The sequence below is a fragment of the Triturus cristatus genome, chromosome 1_2 (assembly GCF_964204655.1).
Source record: "Triturus cristatus chromosome 1_2, aTriCri1.1, whole genome shotgun sequence".
NCBI lineage: Eukaryota > Metazoa > Chordata > Amphibia > Caudata > Salamandridae > Triturus > Triturus cristatus.
The window spans coordinates 14,574,133-14,592,844 of NC_140580.1; the positions used below are offsets into that span (position 1 = coordinate 14,574,133).

Consider the following 18,712-nt stretch of genomic DNA (forward strand, 5'->3'; position numbering starts at 1 on the left):
AGACACTCATACTGATACTCAAAAAACCAACTAATAACCTATATAGACACTCATGTAGCTACTCAACAACCCATGCAGCCACTTATACACAATGTGAGAGACTGATACAGATATTTACACATTTAAACATTACTCACTAAGCCATGTATTCACTAAGATACACTTAATCAGTCAGTTATACAATCAATTTTTCAAAAACAAATCATCTATTTAGATACTTATATACCCATTTATTCTTCCATCGACCTTCAGATATACATATATAAAACATATGTAATTTTCAGAAAAACACACATTCACTGGATGATGTCATCAGTGATGTCATTTGAGATGTCATCAGTGATGTCATGAGTGATGTCACTGACCATGTCATGAGTGATGTAATATGTGACGTCATCAGCAGTGCATTGAGGGCGCGTGAGTTATAGTTAGCTGAACTAACTATAACGGGGGAATTTCAATCGTTTTGTACAAGTGAAAAGTCCAGCTAACTATAACGCCCCTGAAACCTATGGTTTTTTCAGTGAATTTCTAAGGTTTTTTAAATGCTAATTCCTAACTATAACGTGCCTGAAACCTATGTTTTTTTCAGTGAATATATATATATATATTATCTACTGGCGGTCGCCAGTAGATAGTTATAGTTACAACCTAGTTTCCATAGGAAATCTCAAAATTCTATTTTGAATAACTCTGGCGCCGGTTGACGAATCCTCGCGAAATTTTCAAAACTAATGGGGCGCTCCGTTCAGCTCCTACTCTGAAAGTCTCGGGGTGATTCGTCAAGCGTGCGCCGAGAAAAAAGGGGGGTCCCAAAACGCGTTTTCCCCATGCATTTTTCCATAGGACCTTTAGAGGCAGCTACAGCCCGAACGGCTGAACAGAATTACTTGAAATTTGGCAGAGAGGTAGCCATAAGGTCAAGGAAGTGCCTTTTGCAGGTCTGGTGTAAATCTGTTCAGTATTTCCTGAGAAAATAGCATTTAAATGCATATCAATATCTATACGCGCGCACCGTGCGCGCACTGTGCGCGAGAGCGAGCGCAATTCTGATTGGTTGTTAGATGTCGGTAAACATTCGAATCGGTCGAAACCAGGGAGTGTCGGCCGCCATTTTGTCTCTCGCAGTCTGAGGGGGTGAAAAACAAAGGTGGAGAACGTGAAAAGGGGGCAGAGTGGACAGTTCCTGACCCCCTAGCCTTGGTCAGGGGGTCACAGAAGGACCCCCAAGGGAGAAAAAAACAAATGTATTTTTTTTTTTAAATCGCACACGGTCAAAAACCCTTCAAAAACTAAAAAAATGTTTAGAGGTTTATAGAAGATATTAACTATGCTCTTCAACTATATCCAAAATAAAAAAAAAAGCTGAGCCATTCCATATTGCAGGATACAGTAAATCTATAATTATATACATAGGTAGCTTATTGTAAAATAAATATTTAAAAAATATAATAAACATTCATATATTAGCATTTAAAAAACCTTGCAAATTCACTGAAAAAACCATAGGTTTCACACACGTTATAGTTACGAATTAGCATTTAAAAAACCTTGCAAATTCACTTAAAAAACAATAGGTTTCACACATGTTATAGTTAGCTGGACATTTCACTCGTAAAAAACCAATGAAATTCCCCCGTTATAGTTACTGCAGGCAACTATAACTCACTCAGATATTACATCACTGATGACATATGTGTCTTTCTGAAAAATAAATATTTGTAATATATGTATAGCTAAAGATTAATGGAAGAAGACATGGGTAAATAAGTGTCTAAATACAGTGATGTAATATCTGACGTCATCAGCAGAGGATTGCGGTCGCGTGAGTTATAGTTGCCTGCAGTAACTATAACGGGGTAATTTCATTGGTTTTTTACGAGTGAAATGTCCAGCTAACTATAACATGTGTGAAACCTATTGTTTTTTAAGTGAATTTGCAAGGTTTTTTAAATGCTAATTCGTAACTATAACGTCTGTGAAACCTATGGTTTTTTCAGTGAATATATATATATCTCAGGTCATCTCGGGCACTAAAAAACAGGAGAGATGTGTTTCTGCAGTTACGCTGCCTTTCGTAATCTGAAGCGCCATGATAGTGCTTGTATTTAACCATTAGGGCAACAATAGACATAAACAAATATACTTAAACAATATACTTCTCCTCACAGCAGGATAATACACCAATGGGAACATATTTCCGCATTTAAAACATTCCTGTAGCTCTTCAGTTATACGGCAACAACAATTATAACTCTAAATGAGTGCTCTTTAAAATAACGTCCAGCCAATGCCACTGAGGTGCTTTTCTTGTATTTAATTATTAAAGTTTGCTTTGTTTTAGAATTCCATTTAACATCTTGATGGTACACGTAAATACTGGACTGGAATCTAACTTGAGTCCTCCGCATGCTACATAACTATATAAAATTACACACTTAAAGCTACTTGTTTAAAAACAAACTTTAAGCAGAGTAATGTCGCCTTCCACACTTCTCCAGGGATTCTTGTCTCATAAATCATGTCCTGATCATCGAGGGTTACTCAGCCCTCGTAAATATCATGCTTTGCATTCAAAGTCTTATGAAAACGCTTCCCACTGGCATATTTTCAAAGGTGACAACTTTAAACTTAACTTAAATTCCATAATAAGTATTTTCAATGTGGCAATTTGGTGTGAACCAATGTTAACCTGTTTTAGGGAGTGAACACACATACTTTAGCACTGGTCAGCATTGGTAAGGTGCACAGAGTCCTAAGGCCAACAAAAAAGAGGCCAGCAAAAAGGAAGGAGTAAGGGAAAACATTTGGGGGAAAGACCACCCTAAGGCCAACAGGTTTAACACTGGTCCATTCTTTCTGTGGGTATTGTGGGGGTACAGATTCCAGGGTGAACTGTCCTTTAGTTTTTGTGGTGAATGTGAGGATGGTTTACCTATAATGATAAAAAACCAAAGGAAATGATGGACGGAGTGTTGACTGGGGGTGAGTGCTTGCAATGTTCAACACTCCGTCCATCATTTACTTTGGTTTTGCTTACCTATAATGATGCCAACAATACAAACATAAGAGATATCTGTTGCTAAATGTGGAGGGGGCAACTTTTTGAGGGGGCACTGTAAATTGGAAAAACATAAATACAGAGCCCCAAATGTGTTCTTAGGGTGCCTTTACCTTTTATATTCACTACCTTACACTTGCTTTGACTTTATCTTATTCTTCAAAGTATTGGTTCAATCCACATTTCTGTCCTCATCATTGTTTTCCTATCTCTCTTTCTCCATCTTTCTTCCCTTTCTGTCTTTCTCTCTTACTCTGAAACATTATCTGTTAATGAAAAATGAGCCTCAATCTTCTAAAATGAGCGCAGGTGCCTACCACAGACACATTAAGTGTTGGGTACGGCTGGGTAAGCATACCTCACACAGAGAGCACAGGCTGCCAAAGCAATAAGATCTACGTGGAAATATGCTGCACGTGGAATAGAACTTCTGGTGGAGTGGGCTGGTAAGTTTGTTCAATCCTTGGGTAAAGGAATTTTTGCACTGAACAAAGCAAACATTCTTTTAAGTGTAGCTTACAAAAGTCTGAGTCTTCTGCCTAAATCAGGAGTGTAAGCATGTGTACTTCTTGGCCCTTGGTTTCATAATCAACTTCACAATATCTGCAACTGTGCTGGATATTTTCCAAACATTGCAAGGATGCCATTCACTTTGTGTCCCATGCCTTGACCACTAATCAGTCTGACAAGTTTCAGCACTGTTTTCTGCAGTTGTTTGGGTCTCCCGTCACTCAATGCACCTGCCTCATATCTTTAGATGTTGCTTATTCAACTATGCGTTTCTAGTTACATCAATTTTTCACAATGGTGAATGTCTGAGGTGGTGCTGCTATGACTGAATTGTATCTTCATGCCACACAATCGCTGCAGTAGTAGACTTTTAACTAACTAACTTTTAACTCCAACAGCTCAATGATCGGTTCAACATTGTTCAATATTTTACTTGATATATTTAAGCCTTTTAGGGATTTAAAATTCCCCCAGTGTTTTATATATTTTCTTTACTGATGTCACCCACTTCATTTTTGAATGCAGAAATGTTCCTCCTGTCTTCTTTTATTGATTTTTTAGGACATTGTGAGGTGCTGGGTTATAGCTAAAGTGTTCGCGCCCACACAGGCACAGTCAGCTTACGTATGCTCGGCTAGTGCTGGCTGTCCATGTACCGAAGGACCCTATTTACACTAATGTCTGCAAAAAACTATTCTAGCAGGCCTCTCAGACAAAGGCAGAAGAGAGCAATTTTGAGAGTGTGTAGTTTGTGTTATGACTTGTGCAAGAGTTTCTCTCTTAATTATAAACTCCTATCCAAAGTTTTCAGAGACTATATTAAGAATTTTCAGAATGAGATTACAGATTAACCGCAAGCTGTTTTGAGGGCCATAAACACACTACCAGTGACCTCAAGTGACTGTGAAAATTGTTTCTGCAACATGAACTTGATAACGTCACCCATACAAAACTATCTTGGTATTGTATGTCTTTCTTCACTAATGTTCATAGATCTCATGAGCCCTCCTCTGCCTCCTTGAATTCCATTGCCATATGCTAACAGGTGGCTGACTGCTCATTACCATGTGGATAATACTTATTCTAGGAAGGTAGATCCTACTCGCCATCACAATAAAAGTACCTTATACATGGAAGTTTGTTTAAGTGAGTTTGTTAACCACATGTTCGGGATTCAATCATTTTAAAGGTCTCCGTATTACTCATTTCTTCTGGTTAAACATCCTGCTACACTATAGCATGGTCTGGTCTACAATCTCTGTGCTAATACAAGTGCAGAATATCCAGTTATAACTGTATCTTTCCTAGGGAATATTATTTACCATGCCCAGAATACCAAATACAGTTGCAACTTACATTTTTTTAGAATGGTCACAGTTGTACAATTCTCAGTGTATAGAATGGTGGTATGTTTTTAGGACAATATAACTTTATAGCCCCCGTAGCAGGCTATACCGGCTATTAAAGGCCCGCTCCAGCGTTAAAGGCCCGAGCCGAAGGCGTGGGCCTTTAACAAGGGAGCGGGACTTTAATGGCCGGTATAGCCCAGCTACGAAGGACTATAAGGCTATTAGAACATTCTGCCACTAGAGGGCAGAATGTTCTAACTAATTAAACAAAGGCCTCTCGGAGCCCGAGGGGATTCAAATCCCCTAGCGCTCCGAGCGGCCTTTGTTTAAACACCATTGCAATGTTGCTCTGCAGGCCTTACCGGCCCGTAGAAGCACGGAGCACTCCATTGTCTGCAATGGAGTGCTCCACCTTCCAATGTTCTAATATAGTTTTTAGTTTTGATATTCACAAATGCAGTTTCTAGTTTTGTTAAAGCAATGCATGAACTGTGCTTTTTTCTTAGTGCCATGTTTTGCATGCCTAGTTTGTAGATCTTAATGGCTTGTCTATTGTAGTTAGCCAGGCACAAAACTTCATACACATTTGGCTGTTCATTTCTTCAGACACGGAGCTCAAGTCACAGGTTAAGTACTGATCAGTTCTCATTTGTTAAATCTTGTAATGCTCTCAAATGTGCTCATGATGGACCTGCTAACCATATGTGTAAGGTCTTAAGAGCTGATGTAATTTCTTGTGATGACACTTCCTGTGATGCCAGGGGCAATATCATGTGCCAAGATGCCACTTTCATACTGCCTAACTTAGTTAGTCATCTCCAAGGGTCAGCACGTACTATTTGATAAGGGAAGGGGGGGTTGTATGGCCCACTTCCTGGGAAATTTTCAGGCCCTGGGGACCTCATCCCCCAGGTTTGAGTTAAAGATTGAGGGGAAGGGGTGAGCGGCCCCAATCCTTAAACCTCCTTGAGGCCCTGGGGGACCCCATTCTCTGGAACCAATTTAAAAATTAGGTGGAGGGGCATGTGGCCCATCTCCCCAAGCCTTTATCAGGCCCGCGGACCCCATTTCATGGGGCCATTTAATTAAAAGGTGAAGAGGTTTGCACGTCTTTGTCCCGGAGCCATTGCATGGCCCCAAGGAACTCCCCGCTATGGCCAGCTCTGTTATGGTGCCCCGGGCCTCCAGCCCGAGACCCTGGGCATGGTAGTATTATGCACACCTACCCTGCAGGAACAGAAAGCTGTTCAAGAATTAAAGCCATAGTTTTAAAAAAAAAGTAAAAACAACTATCAAACTGTCCCTCAAAAATCCCTTTAGAAGACTGTGAATCATGTTACGTCAATGAGAGTGGAAGACCCATTTTTCTGTTTGCATTTTAGGTAATTATTGCAAGAACTGCCTCCTAACCTTGCACAACTAATGGTCAGATATTTCAACACTCACCTGTGGCTCATAGATGAAGCGGCATACAGCCAGTATTACCTCTGCTAAGAGGATGATCAGGAACAAGATAAAGAACTAAGAGGAAACAAAGAGTACATTGGTTAAGAAGTTGATATGCCTCAGACCACTATATTCTGGGTTTTCAATGACTTACATACGGTGACGACAAAATATCTTGGCTACATTTCATGATATTCAATCCAAACATGATGCTCAAGAAAACATAGAATGCTTAGACGCATTATGAGCATGTTGACATGATTGCAATGAAAAACTCCCCATTGATAAATACCTCCTATGACAGAGATTGTGTTTTTTTCTTGCTATTTAATTTCAACTGTTTGGCACAGGGATTCGCTAGGTTAAAACAAGCTTGGTTATCTAGAGTGGACTGCACACAACCAATGAAAGAGAAAGCAACCCAATATTTATTTTGGATGGACACCCCGGAATGTTAAGATGGTTAGGATCATAGAGCTACTTGCTGACAATAGAGCAGATTCACAGGCTTGTGCCTCTGACATTGATACACTTTATATGAGATTGAAAAAATACATTGGGGTCTATGTATGAAATTTCCAGAAAAATGCATTTATTTAAGGTTACTGGGTACTGCTGACCATAAATCAGCCGATTTTGCCCTGTCATTTCTTTTTTGCACCTGGACATCATTTCTCCAAATGAATAAATCCCTTCTAATCCAGATCCATTAAATGTTTACTGTTTGAGTGTTTTCCATACCCTAATTTGCGCACTTATTTTGGCTTTTTGGGAACAAAGATCCTCAAAAAAAGATTTTGGTTATGTTGAAGCAGTAAGTTATCATCCCAAATTATCAATACCACCAGGATCGGTAATGTCCCATTTTGGGTTTCCACTGTATTCACCTGCAAACCCAAAAATTCTATTTTCTGAGATGGCCCTAAAATTGATTTCTTTATGTTTATCAAAAATCCTAAAACCTTCAATTTCTCCAAAATTTCCTTTAGATCTTTCTTCAGTCCTATCTGGTCCAGTGACATTAAAAAATTGTCGTCCAAATATATATATATATATATTTTTTTTTTTAAAGAATATAACTAACAATAAGAAACCTAGTCACACTTCCATCTATTACAAGAAGTGGCCCTCACAATACTCTCTTCACACTCATACTCTCAAAACTCAAACCGGAAACTAAACCAATTAACATTAAAATAGACGAATTCTAAAGGTACTTATCTCTCTTGGAGCAGCAATTAAAAGAGGAAGAATGTTCGGGTTTATGCATATTTATGGACTATTGTGTTCTGGTTGTAGTATTTCTAATTGTTATAATGTTCTTTAAAGGTGCTGCAGAGGAATAGCATTAAAAGATATAATGCACAATGTTAGCCTCCGCGTCTTTAATGAAAATTTGATTCTCATTACACTTTGTTTGGAGAATCGCTATTCTCTGAGACATATCAGGAGCAGGAATGCCCTGTAAAGAGACATCCAGAAGGCTTTGAGAAACAAAAGGAACGCTATCCGAAGGAGAAGAGAGCTGAAACCTGATTATGCCACTATGGCTCAAGAGAGAATGATTGTTATCGAGGAGCAGAGAGAAGTTGAAGCCGCCGGAAATACAGTACACACTGCTGAGTAGCTCCCCTAATACTAGCCAGAATGATTGCCTGATTACCCTACAGTCACATTTGCACTGGGGATCTGGTTAGGACTCTGTTACATCTTCTAGCACTGTAAGGGTTTTTTACCAAAGGCAAAATCCAATTGTTCTGATCCTCCATCCACTGCACCGTTAATTGTGAGTGTTGAAGTAATATAATAACCACTCTCATACAGCTTATATGTGAGTAACTCATAAGCACTATTAGGATATAATTAGCCATGCATGGCCTTGACTTGGCAACTGGAGTTGGTGACCTGACAGTGCTGTGAGTCTTTGTGCCCATCCTGATCCACGGATCATGTGCCAGCATCCTTTTGAGACAACCACAAGTTCCAGAAACATATCTTTCTAACACATCAGTGATCATCTGCAAGACCAGCAAAGCATTGCAGAGGCAGCACCCTGTGACTGCCATCTACCCGCACACGCATTTCAAGAAGTAGCTGCATCTTAAAAGGAAATCTCCTTCTGAAAGACAGTCACTGGCACTGATGCCAAGTGAGCCGACTCACCACTGAGCCATCAGCCCACTTCCTGAGGCCCTGAAGAGAACCTGAGCATTTAGCTAGTAAAGTTGGCTATTCAGGTTAAATTCTGCTGTGTTTGTAACCCTAAGCGTACCCACTTGTCTCTCCTCATACCCCCTGGCTGCACACATAAAGGTTGTAGTCTATTTACTGGACTAACCCAAAGCATTACAAGTGCCATAATATGTCTTAAAGTAACTGAATACACTGACTTCACAATATTAAAAGTCACCTTTTGATAAAAGAATAACACTGGACATTAAATTTATTGTGCATAATACATATGGTGCCTGAACTAGATATCCCATATCATCAAACCCTCCAATAGTAATGCTTGATTGTGCTCTTCTGGAAGTCAGACCTGAAAAGGAGGTCTTGACAATTTATGGAGCTCAGTAGAACATGGTTTCAGCATTTTCAAAGCCAGTGGCAGTACTAAAGAGAATGCTTGCTTAACTACCAACAGCCATATATGCACTGACGTACTGGTTAAGACTCAGTTATGACTTCCAGCAGCTAAATGGTTTTTGGTCAAGGTCAAATTGAACTTTTCTGCCCCACCATCGGCGTTATTGTTAATTGCCAAGACTGCAGTAGTGACCACTCCTGTATAGTTTATATGTGAGCAAATCAGGAGCACCAATAGTGTATCATAAGTATATTGTAACACAATTAGATAACAAAAATGTTCATAACCTGATAATTCGCAAAATACTATTATAACTGTTACCCGACTTGGGCGCAAGGGACTAAAGAATTGTGACAGCCTGGTATAGGGTACCAGGTATTGTTGGTAATTAATGCAGCACAATGAGAGCAAACAATGTTTGCACACACTCTGACCACGATCACCCTGTTTTTCACATTTTATCACATCATGCATGGGCAGTTTCCTGCTTGTGGAAAAATTGTGAGTCAGAGGACTCTAAACTGCTCAAACTGGGATCAAGCTCTAAAATAGGAACACATTACATTTGCATCTGTTTTAGCACTTAGCGGTCCAGATACCAATGTAAGTACACATCAGGGGGCTTTCCTGAGCTCTGAAGGCATGGAGTGTCACAATTTCTACAAAGGGGCTCGAGGGGGAATAGAGATCAGGTCTCCCCTCACTCATAACATGTCACACCACAAAATGGACCTGATCAATTACCAGAACAGTCAAAATTGGATTTCCTAATATCACTGTTTAGCCCCCACAAATGTGTGTGCTATACTGGCAGTTATATATATATACTGTCTCTTTCTGGAAATCCCTGTCCTTTTTCTATTACAATTTCTCTAAGTCTCCCCCTGCCTATAACCCAACATATGGTGTACCAAAGAGTGGTAAAAGTATAGAAAAAGTGATGAAAGGGTTTGGAGTGCCTCACGGAAGTAACCCAATGGGGACCCACTGATAGGTTCTCACAAGTAGGCTCAGGTTCTCATCATCAGCAACTACCAAACCGTAACAGAAAACTTGCAATAGATATGAAAGAAACACTGTGAATGGTGTGGTGAGTGTAAAACAATTGTGACATGAGCACTAGGATAGCTGATCACCGTTTCTGACCCCTAAACAATAAAGTGGGACCCAATCTTGGGGACCACCTTATCTAATTAAGAACGAGCTAAACGGCCACTAGCTATACTTTTTTATTCTGTGCCGTGGGTCTGCTCACATTTAAAAGACACTCTGTTGCCTCCTATCTATTTCTTCATAGAGGGCCAACGTGTTTCATTGCCTAATCAATCTTATGACAATTTCTTCAGGGCGAGGGTCAGTTGTCACCACACTGCAATAATATCATGTGTATATTTTACCTGGGGGAGACAAAGACAATAAAAACAAACAACACACCGTCAGGACATCATTTAGGAATCAACAGATCCCTTATCAATTACCATTGAAAACTCATCCTGCTGATATATATTTACCACTTGATTACCCAACATAGGCATACCGGCGACCCCCCTCTCATTTAAACTTTTATATATGTACGGTCACACTCCTTAGACATTCCTCCTCGACTGCTTGTCGTCAGCCTGGAAATCAATAAAGATGGACTATTGATTATCACTCCCAAATTCGTTGGTTATGTCCCCGGTGCTTTAATCCCATTTTACTCAAGAAACGGGTCACATAAACCCGTCTCACAGAGCAGAGTAGGGAGCTTATTATATTCATCTCCGTTATCGGGAATGCTTAGACCTCTAATCAAAAAACTTGTGTTGGAAGAAGTCGCCACCCCCTACCCGTGACTGCCGTAACACTGCAGGGTCCCTCACATACTTGTTACAATCCCATCGTGCTCTAAATGCTAGACCGGGTATCCCTCTGACCTATTCAGAGACGTCTGCCCGCCCAGAGTTACCCTGCAGTGTTACGGCAGTCACGGGTTGGGGGTGGCGACTTCTTCCAGCACAATTTTTTTGATTAGAGGTCTAAGCATTCCCGGTAATGGAGATGAATATAATAAGCTCCCTACTCCGGTTTGTGAGATGGTATTATGTGACCCGATTCTTCAGTAAAATGTGATTAAAGCACCGGGGACATAACCAACGAATTTGGGAGTGATAATCAATAGTCCATCTTTATTGATTTCCAGGCTGACGACAAGCAGTCGAGGAGGAATGCCTAATGAGTGTGACCGTACACATATAAACGTTTAAATGAGAGGGGGTCGCCGGTATGCCTATGTTGGGCAATCATGTGGTAAATATATATCAGCAGGATGAGTTTTCAATGGTAATTGATAAGGGATCTGTGGATTCCTAAATGTTGTACTGACTGTGTGTTGTTTGTTTTTATTGTCTTTGTCTCCCCTAGGTAAAATATACACATGATATTATTGCACGGTGGTGACAACTGACCCTCGCCCTGAAGAAATTGCCATAAGATTGATTAGGCAATGAAACATGTTGGCCCTCTATGAACAATAGATAGGAGGCAACAGAGTGTCTTTTTAATGTGAGCAGACCCACGGCACAGAATAAAAAAGTATAGCTAGTGGCCGTTTAGCTCGTTCTTAATTAGATAAGGTGGTCCCCAAGATTGGGTCCCACTTTATCGTTTAGTGGTCAGAAACGGTGAGCACGCGGATCAGCTATCCTAGTGCTCATGTCACGATTGTTTTACACTCACCACACCAGTCACAGTGTTTCTTTCATATCTATTGCACGTTTTCTGTTACGTTTTGGTAGTTGCTGATGATGAGAACCTGAGCCTACTGGTGAGAACCTATCAGTGGGTCCCCATGGTGTTACTTCCGTGAGGCACTTCAAACCCTTTCATCACTTTTTCTATACTTTTACCACTCTTTGGTACACCACATGTTGGGTTATAGGCAGGGGGAGACTTAGAGAAATTGTAATAGAAAAAGGACAGGGATTCCCAGAAAGAGACAGTATATATATAACTGCCAGTATAGCACACAAATTTGTGGGGGCTAAACAGTGATATTAGGAAATCCAATTTTGACTGTTCTGGTAATTGATCAGGTCCATTTTGTCGTGTGACATGGAGTGTCACAACACAAGCCAAGGACAGCAGTACTTTACTCAATAGGTGTTATCTTCCATCTGAGTTTAAGACACAGTATTCATAATAAAAAAAAGCGTGGGTACTTACTGACATGAGCAGGCACCTGTTTTCCTTAATGGCGCCCATGGAACCTAGGAAGGCCACAACCATTATAATGGTGCCAATGCTAACCAGGACATTCCCAATAGATATGGAGGGACTGTTTGGAAGTAGGACTCCATAGATATTGTGTATTAAAATGTAAATCCCAAAACCAAGGTTGGAGCACCCAGTGAGCTGTAAGAGAGAAGACACAACCAATGCAGATTATTAGTTACATTGTTTGATTGATGTAGACAACACATTTCTTTGGAAGGCAGTGCCGCAAAGGGGCTCGCTGTGATGGAATCTCTTGCTTTCCCGACAAGGCTGTGATGCTCTGTTACAGAACGTAAAGCCAGGTTTTTAAAGGGGCAGAGCTTAGTCAGTGAAATGGGGGGATATGAGGGGGCTAGAGTCTGAGATTTCCCAACAGTCACCGTAGTGCATCCTGAGTAAGGCCCTGATTTACTATTAATTTGCGCAAGGCTAAGGAGTGTCAGGCCTCCTGTTATCTATGCAGAGGGGGCACAACTGGGTAATAATAGCACTAGCACAAACACTCATACAATTTCACATAAAGTCAGATCCACAAAAATAACATGGTATGGGCAGCAGGAAAAGGTCCTGACAAATTAAACCAGGCGCAAGCAGAATACAGAATGTGATTCCCATCTCAACAGGGGTGGCTCCTCCACGTGTGCGGAGGAGCGTTGCCCCACTGCTTTCTCGCAGTGCGAGAAGCAGAAACATAAAATGATATTATGAATACCATTTCATGTTTCTGCTTGCACTGCAAGAAAGCAGAAGGGTTTGGTTGGGGGCGGGCGGGTGTGAGGTCCTGCTCCAGGCAGGGGAGGAGTGGCTTGCCCACTGTTGTGGGCGCTGACTGTTTGGTCGGCCCCTGGGCTGACCAAACCAGTCATGCACACTTTCCTGTTTTCTCCATGGAGGCTAAAACGGCCTCCCCATAGACGGCTGTGTGGTCGGTGTCCCAGCCAATCTCATCGCTGCCATTGCAGCATTGGGATTGGCTGAGGGGAGGAGAGGGAGGCTGCCTGCTTCCTGTGAGGAGCAGAGAGAGGAGACGAAGGTAAGTTCAATTCTTTTTTTTTTTAATTACCCCCCACCACTCCCAGCGCAACTCCCCCACCCCCTGTATCCCACCTGCCAGTCATGCCAGTCGCGACTGCATCTCAATCATGTTTAATTTTCACAAACATTTTGTGCAACCTACTTTTGAGAGGCTGCCATTGCGTCAAATTTATTTTAGATGGTGTCCCTTAAGTACAAATTTCAAGCAGAAAAACGGGGCTTGCCTTTGTGCCAAAGCTCAATGCTTAGTGTCGGAAATGACCATCTTTTGCTTGGTGTACCCCTGCATTTTTGCCTTGACTGTTTTTGCTAGCTGTAGAACTCTGTGCACTTTAATCGTGCTGATCTGTGGTAACATGCCTGTGCTACTCCTTTCAACATGATGATTTGGCATACCCATAATTGTCATATTTAACTGAACTATAATTCCCTGCTATGTGGTGTAAGAGTGTCCCAGTATCTGTAAGTTAAGTCTCACCAGTGGGCTGTAGGACTCATGGTGCCACCAACTGCATTGACAATGAACACATAACTGCAGGCCTGCCATATGTAGCACCACTCTGCAGGTTTAAACTGCAAATTCGACCTGTCAGAATAAACCCCATTCTAAAGGCCTGCAACCTCCTTTAAAATATTAATAAGTCACCCCAAGCAGGCCTTGCTACCCATAAATGAATTGTTTTGATGGGGGATTTATAAAGTGCAGGGCTACTGATAGCAAACAAAAAAAATTACATGTATCCAGGCACAGGTGCCCTAGCCCTAGAAGAGAAGAGACAAGTTTTCAATTGCCTTCTAACGATGGTCTTAGGAGGAATCTTATGCTCAGCATCGCACATAACATGTTGGAACGCAGCTCTTGACTCTTTGTAAATATGAGGCTGCACTATTTTTCCAATTGCACAATGTAGTGCTGCAGATATCACCTCAGTGCCACGCTCCAGGGATATTAGCCAATCTGATCCCTCAAGAAATGATTAAATGAGCAGGAGATCGGAGTACTTAAGAAGTTAGGAGGGTAGAAAGCTGGGTCCATTTAGGGGAGAAAAGTGATGTTTTGAAGAATAAACAACAGTGTTGAGGTCTTTCAATGTATCTAAGCGTTTGGGTGCCCGTGCATTGTACAAAACCAGCTAATTCCCCACCAATTGCAAAGCAAAGCGATCATACTTGGTATCCGTGCCTCCACAACTGTCCCTGACATCTGCCCACAAAAACCCCCAACAAGTAAAAATTGGTTGCTCTCCACACAACTTTTACATGGCCTGGAGGGGAGATAGTGCTCATGCCGCCACCTCAGAAGTAGTGGCAGTTCCGCAAATGTGTCCTTAGCCAAGGAATCCCACAGAAGTTCCATGGCTGGTGCATCTCAGGGAATTTCCATTGATTCCCTGAGCTCCAATGTGTGGGAGAAAGGGCTATTGTTTCTCCAGCAATCCACAGCATTTTAGGAATTTTTAGGATCACCATTCCTGGGGTATGCAAGAACCCCCTGACCAAAGCAGAATCCTGGTAATACAGTGAGTGCGCACTGTACTCACAAAGCAACCCACTGGATTTACATTTTATATGGGGGGGGGGATGCATTTGTGTACTATTTGTATCCTCAAAGAGGATAATCTTAAGGATTGCAAAGGTTCCTTGGAACCAGTGAATGGAAGAATCCCAGGAATATATCACGGCCCAAAGGGGCCAGAGTTCCCTGCAAGGTACGTTTTCTGCCAAGTGGTCATTCAGGGCAGTTAAGTAGAAGTAGTTTAGTTGAAAGCAGGTTTTCAGAAGAAATATGATGTACCTTATTCTTAAAGTTATTTGTGCATTTAAATCAAAGTTACGCACTGAAAAGGCTTTATTTATGAGTGAAAATATGCTTTTTTTTTAAAGTCACAGTAATTAGTTTTGCAAGTATATGGTTTTATTTACTCGAATATTTTTGTGTGGTAGGAAATCTGCTAGAAGCTTTGTTGAGGGGGCTGGGTATGCGTGTTATAGGTTGCAAATCCCCCCAGAGTTAGTAAACACCCACGAATGTACATGTTTGTTAGAGTTCACAAACTCCTCTCCAACTCCCTTCCCACCCAGAAACGTTTGGAACTACACTCCTGTTTAAGGCACGAGTAAATACATATCCTTAGTGTGAATACCCAAAAACTGGTGGGGATTGAGGCAAAATGTTTTTCCATGGGGGAAACATTTCTCTGTGGAGAAAAAAGTTATTAAGTGTATTTGCACTTCTTCTGAATTGTTTTACAAGTAAAAACGAAAGCACATATACCTGAAAATGCAAAATTAGAATGAGTACACCTGGAAACCTGTGCCTGGGGCATATTTCTAAGTGTAACCCAAAAACGGTTGTGAATTCCGAAAATTAATCGATATACATGCGAGGCTGTAAACCTCAGAGTGCGGCGTTATTACATTTTTGTAAATTAGGCTCAACATGAGGGGCAGGTGTTAAATAGCTTTATGTTTCGAAAAAAGGGTTAGAAGGTATTGATATTTATTCATTCATTCCTTTGTTTTCCCCTTTATTGTTATGTGTGTGTGGTTAGGGAGATAAATGAGAGCTTAGCATAGATGCTTCAAACAATTAGATGGACATACCATCGTGTCTCCAGTGTTGATAATGAGTAGGGCTATCTTATGCGTTGGTAGCGTTTGGTGCGAGAATATTTGTTGGCGACCCCCCCACCCTTCCATGACCTCCTTCTACATGGATTCCCTCACTGTCACCCTTCAATAGTGCCCCTCATATCTAGCCCATCTCTCACATGTATTTATTTTATGATATGATGTATATTAACCCGTTCCCAGCACATGACGGAACCTCTCCGTCGTGAGCCACGGGTGCGCTGTGCTCATGACGGAGTGGTTCCGTCATGCTGCGGCCGTTGGCGGCCGCTCCTCCCACGCGGCGCTAATTCCCCGCCTGTGCGGGCGATGAGCGCAGTGGGTGGAGTCATGACGGAACCACGCCGTCATGAGCAGAGCTCGCCCGTGACTCATGACGGCGTGGTTCCGTCATGAGCACAGCGGCGCCGTCAACCCCCCCAAACCCCCCCAGCGCTGCGGCGGAATTCGCGCCGCAGCGAAGGGGTTAAACACTTCTAAAGCGCACTTTTATTGGGAGGCATCTTGGTACTGAGACAGACAGTCCTGACACTTTCATATGTGTAGGGAAAAGAGCTAGGTTTGAATGACTTTCCGAAATCGAGAATGGTTTATCATGACTTTCATCTTGCTGGGTAAACATTTCAGCGGTGAGGAAGGAGAATGCTTTACCTCCAGTGGCGCAACACAGGACCCCCCCCCCCGCAGTCCCCGTGGTGCGGGGAGCCCCCAAGCTCCAGGAGTCCCCTCAGCACAGAACTCTGGCCAGAGACCTCCCGATTTAGTCCAGATGGAGCCCCTCCATGTACCTTGCAGGGGGCCCCCTCAAGTTTCGTTACGCCAGTGTTTACCTCCCCATCTGGGAACCACAACATCCCTCATTTTGAGCGATATGAGAGGCCTTCTCGACACCTACCAGCCATACATGTCCTTGATGGAACCGGGCCTGCAACGTAACGTTATGTGAATTCATACACAGGACCTTAAACATAGACTGTTTCCAGATTGGCAACAAATGTAGCCATTTTATAGTCTCAGAAATTGACTGGTGTCTTAATACCCACAGAGCCAAGCAGGCCTCTGCATTTTATGTCACCTGCAGTCTTGTGTACGGTGTCTAATTAATTCCCAAATAAAGAGCATTACAATAATCAAGATGTGATGATATAAGCGCGTGAACAACAGTTCGCCGTGATGAGACTAGGATGAAGGATTTTTCTTTTCTTAAGATATGTAAAATATAAAATCAATTTGCTGACACCTGGTTAATATGAGTGTTGGACTTAGCCCTTTCAGCAGGGTCACCCCCAGACTTTTTGCCCTCACCCTCCTGTTTTCTGAATTTGTTTTTGTTGGGTTTTAGGACCCCTCATGCTTTACCACTGCTAGCCAATGCTACAGTGATGGAGCTCTCTCCTTTAATCATGGTGAAATTGGCTTACACCCAATTGTCACATTTAATTTACTTGTAAGTCCCTAGTAAAGTGGTACTATATGTATCCAGGGTCTGTAAATTAAATCCTACGAGTGGACCTGCAGCACTTATTGTGCTACCCATTTAAGTAGCCTTATAAAACATCTCTCAGGCCTGCCATTGCAGCCTGTGTGAGGAGTTTTAAACTGCCATTTTGACCTTGTTGCAGCTAACATTATCATGACCTTCTGCTAAACATGAGTCTATCAGGAAATTTTATTTCTTTCAATTGGGGCTGCGGTAGTACCCATCTGCTGCACCGCACTGCTTCCATACTCACGTGCATCCTGACGGGGCAACAGAGGTCAAGATGGCCGCCACGTTAGCACTCACAGACAGCAGACCTCACATAGCCATGTGGCATTGTCACGTGGTGTCCCAGCAATCCATTTAAGCAGGGAACACCGGCCGCAGCTCACTTGACTGTGAGTTGGTGAGAGACACTCGAGAATACAGGTAAGTAGACTATGACTGTTGTTGGGATGCGGGTAGGCGAGAGCATGTAGTTTTGCACCGCTGAGGGCTTAGTTAATTAATTTTATGTCCATGTTGCTTTCAGTATTTAAGGAGGCTTGGGAAGCAAGCACTGATGGACTTTGCCATCTCTACATGACGATCTCTAAGGACTGAATATTACTAACATTTTGAACCCACTACCCCCTGAAGGCCGACAAGCACATCCAGAGGGGTAAGTTTCCAAGACAGTACATTGAAGTGTCATCTTTGGGAGTCCATGTGTGGACTAGTTTTATTAAAGGGAGAGGAGTACACTTAGTCTTTCCCTCTCATTACGGGTACACAGCTAAAGTTTGAAAAGCTGGTTCATTGGTAAGTACATGTAATAGATGCAGCAACTGCATAGAGTAGTAGCTAATCACATGTAGGGATGTAGGAAGTAACTGGCAATCTCATAATTTTGCAGATGATCCTTGAAAAATAACTCCTTCTGGGCTCAGAGAAGTTAATAGATTTATTCTTGTGAATTCCCAACCACCAAGTGTGAGTACCCCAAGAGTATGGCGGCTCACACATTGTACATTTTTTATTCCACACCATACTAATAAGAATTTTGTTTTCCTTTGAATAGGCTGTCACACTTCCTTCTTTTGTCCTAAAGAAGACTCTACTTGATGTATCTACAAACACATATATGTACAGGGTCGAAACGTCGACATACAACCATCTCATGTCCTGGCTCACTATAGTAATTATTTTAAAAAATAGGACTAGCTGAAGTGAAAGACCTGAAAGGGATGGAGGATTTATATTATTGTCTTGTTTATTGTTTGAATTTGAAAGGTCACCCATTTGTACTATATGTTACCACAGTCACCCATTGAATTGTCTATGTATTTGTTATTGTGTTTTCTTTGTCAGACAGCCCC

General features: G+C 41.9%; 1 protein-coding gene across 1 annotated transcript in view; it reads right to left on the reverse strand.

Annotated features, from left to right (window-relative positions):
* Window positions 1-18,712, reverse strand: part of LOC146866644 (leukocyte surface antigen CD53-like) — a 139,051-nt gene that overhangs the window by 66,522 nt on the left and 53,817 nt on the right. The window contains exons 2-3 of the mRNA XM_085616489.1: window positions 12,158-12,346; window positions 6,367-6,441 (exon numbers count right to left, since the gene is read on the reverse strand). Of these exons, the coding sequence (XP_085472615.1) occupies window positions 6,367-6,441; window positions 12,158-12,346 (264 nt within the window). The remainder of the gene's footprint in view (window positions 1-6,366; window positions 6,442-12,157; window positions 12,347-18,712) is intronic.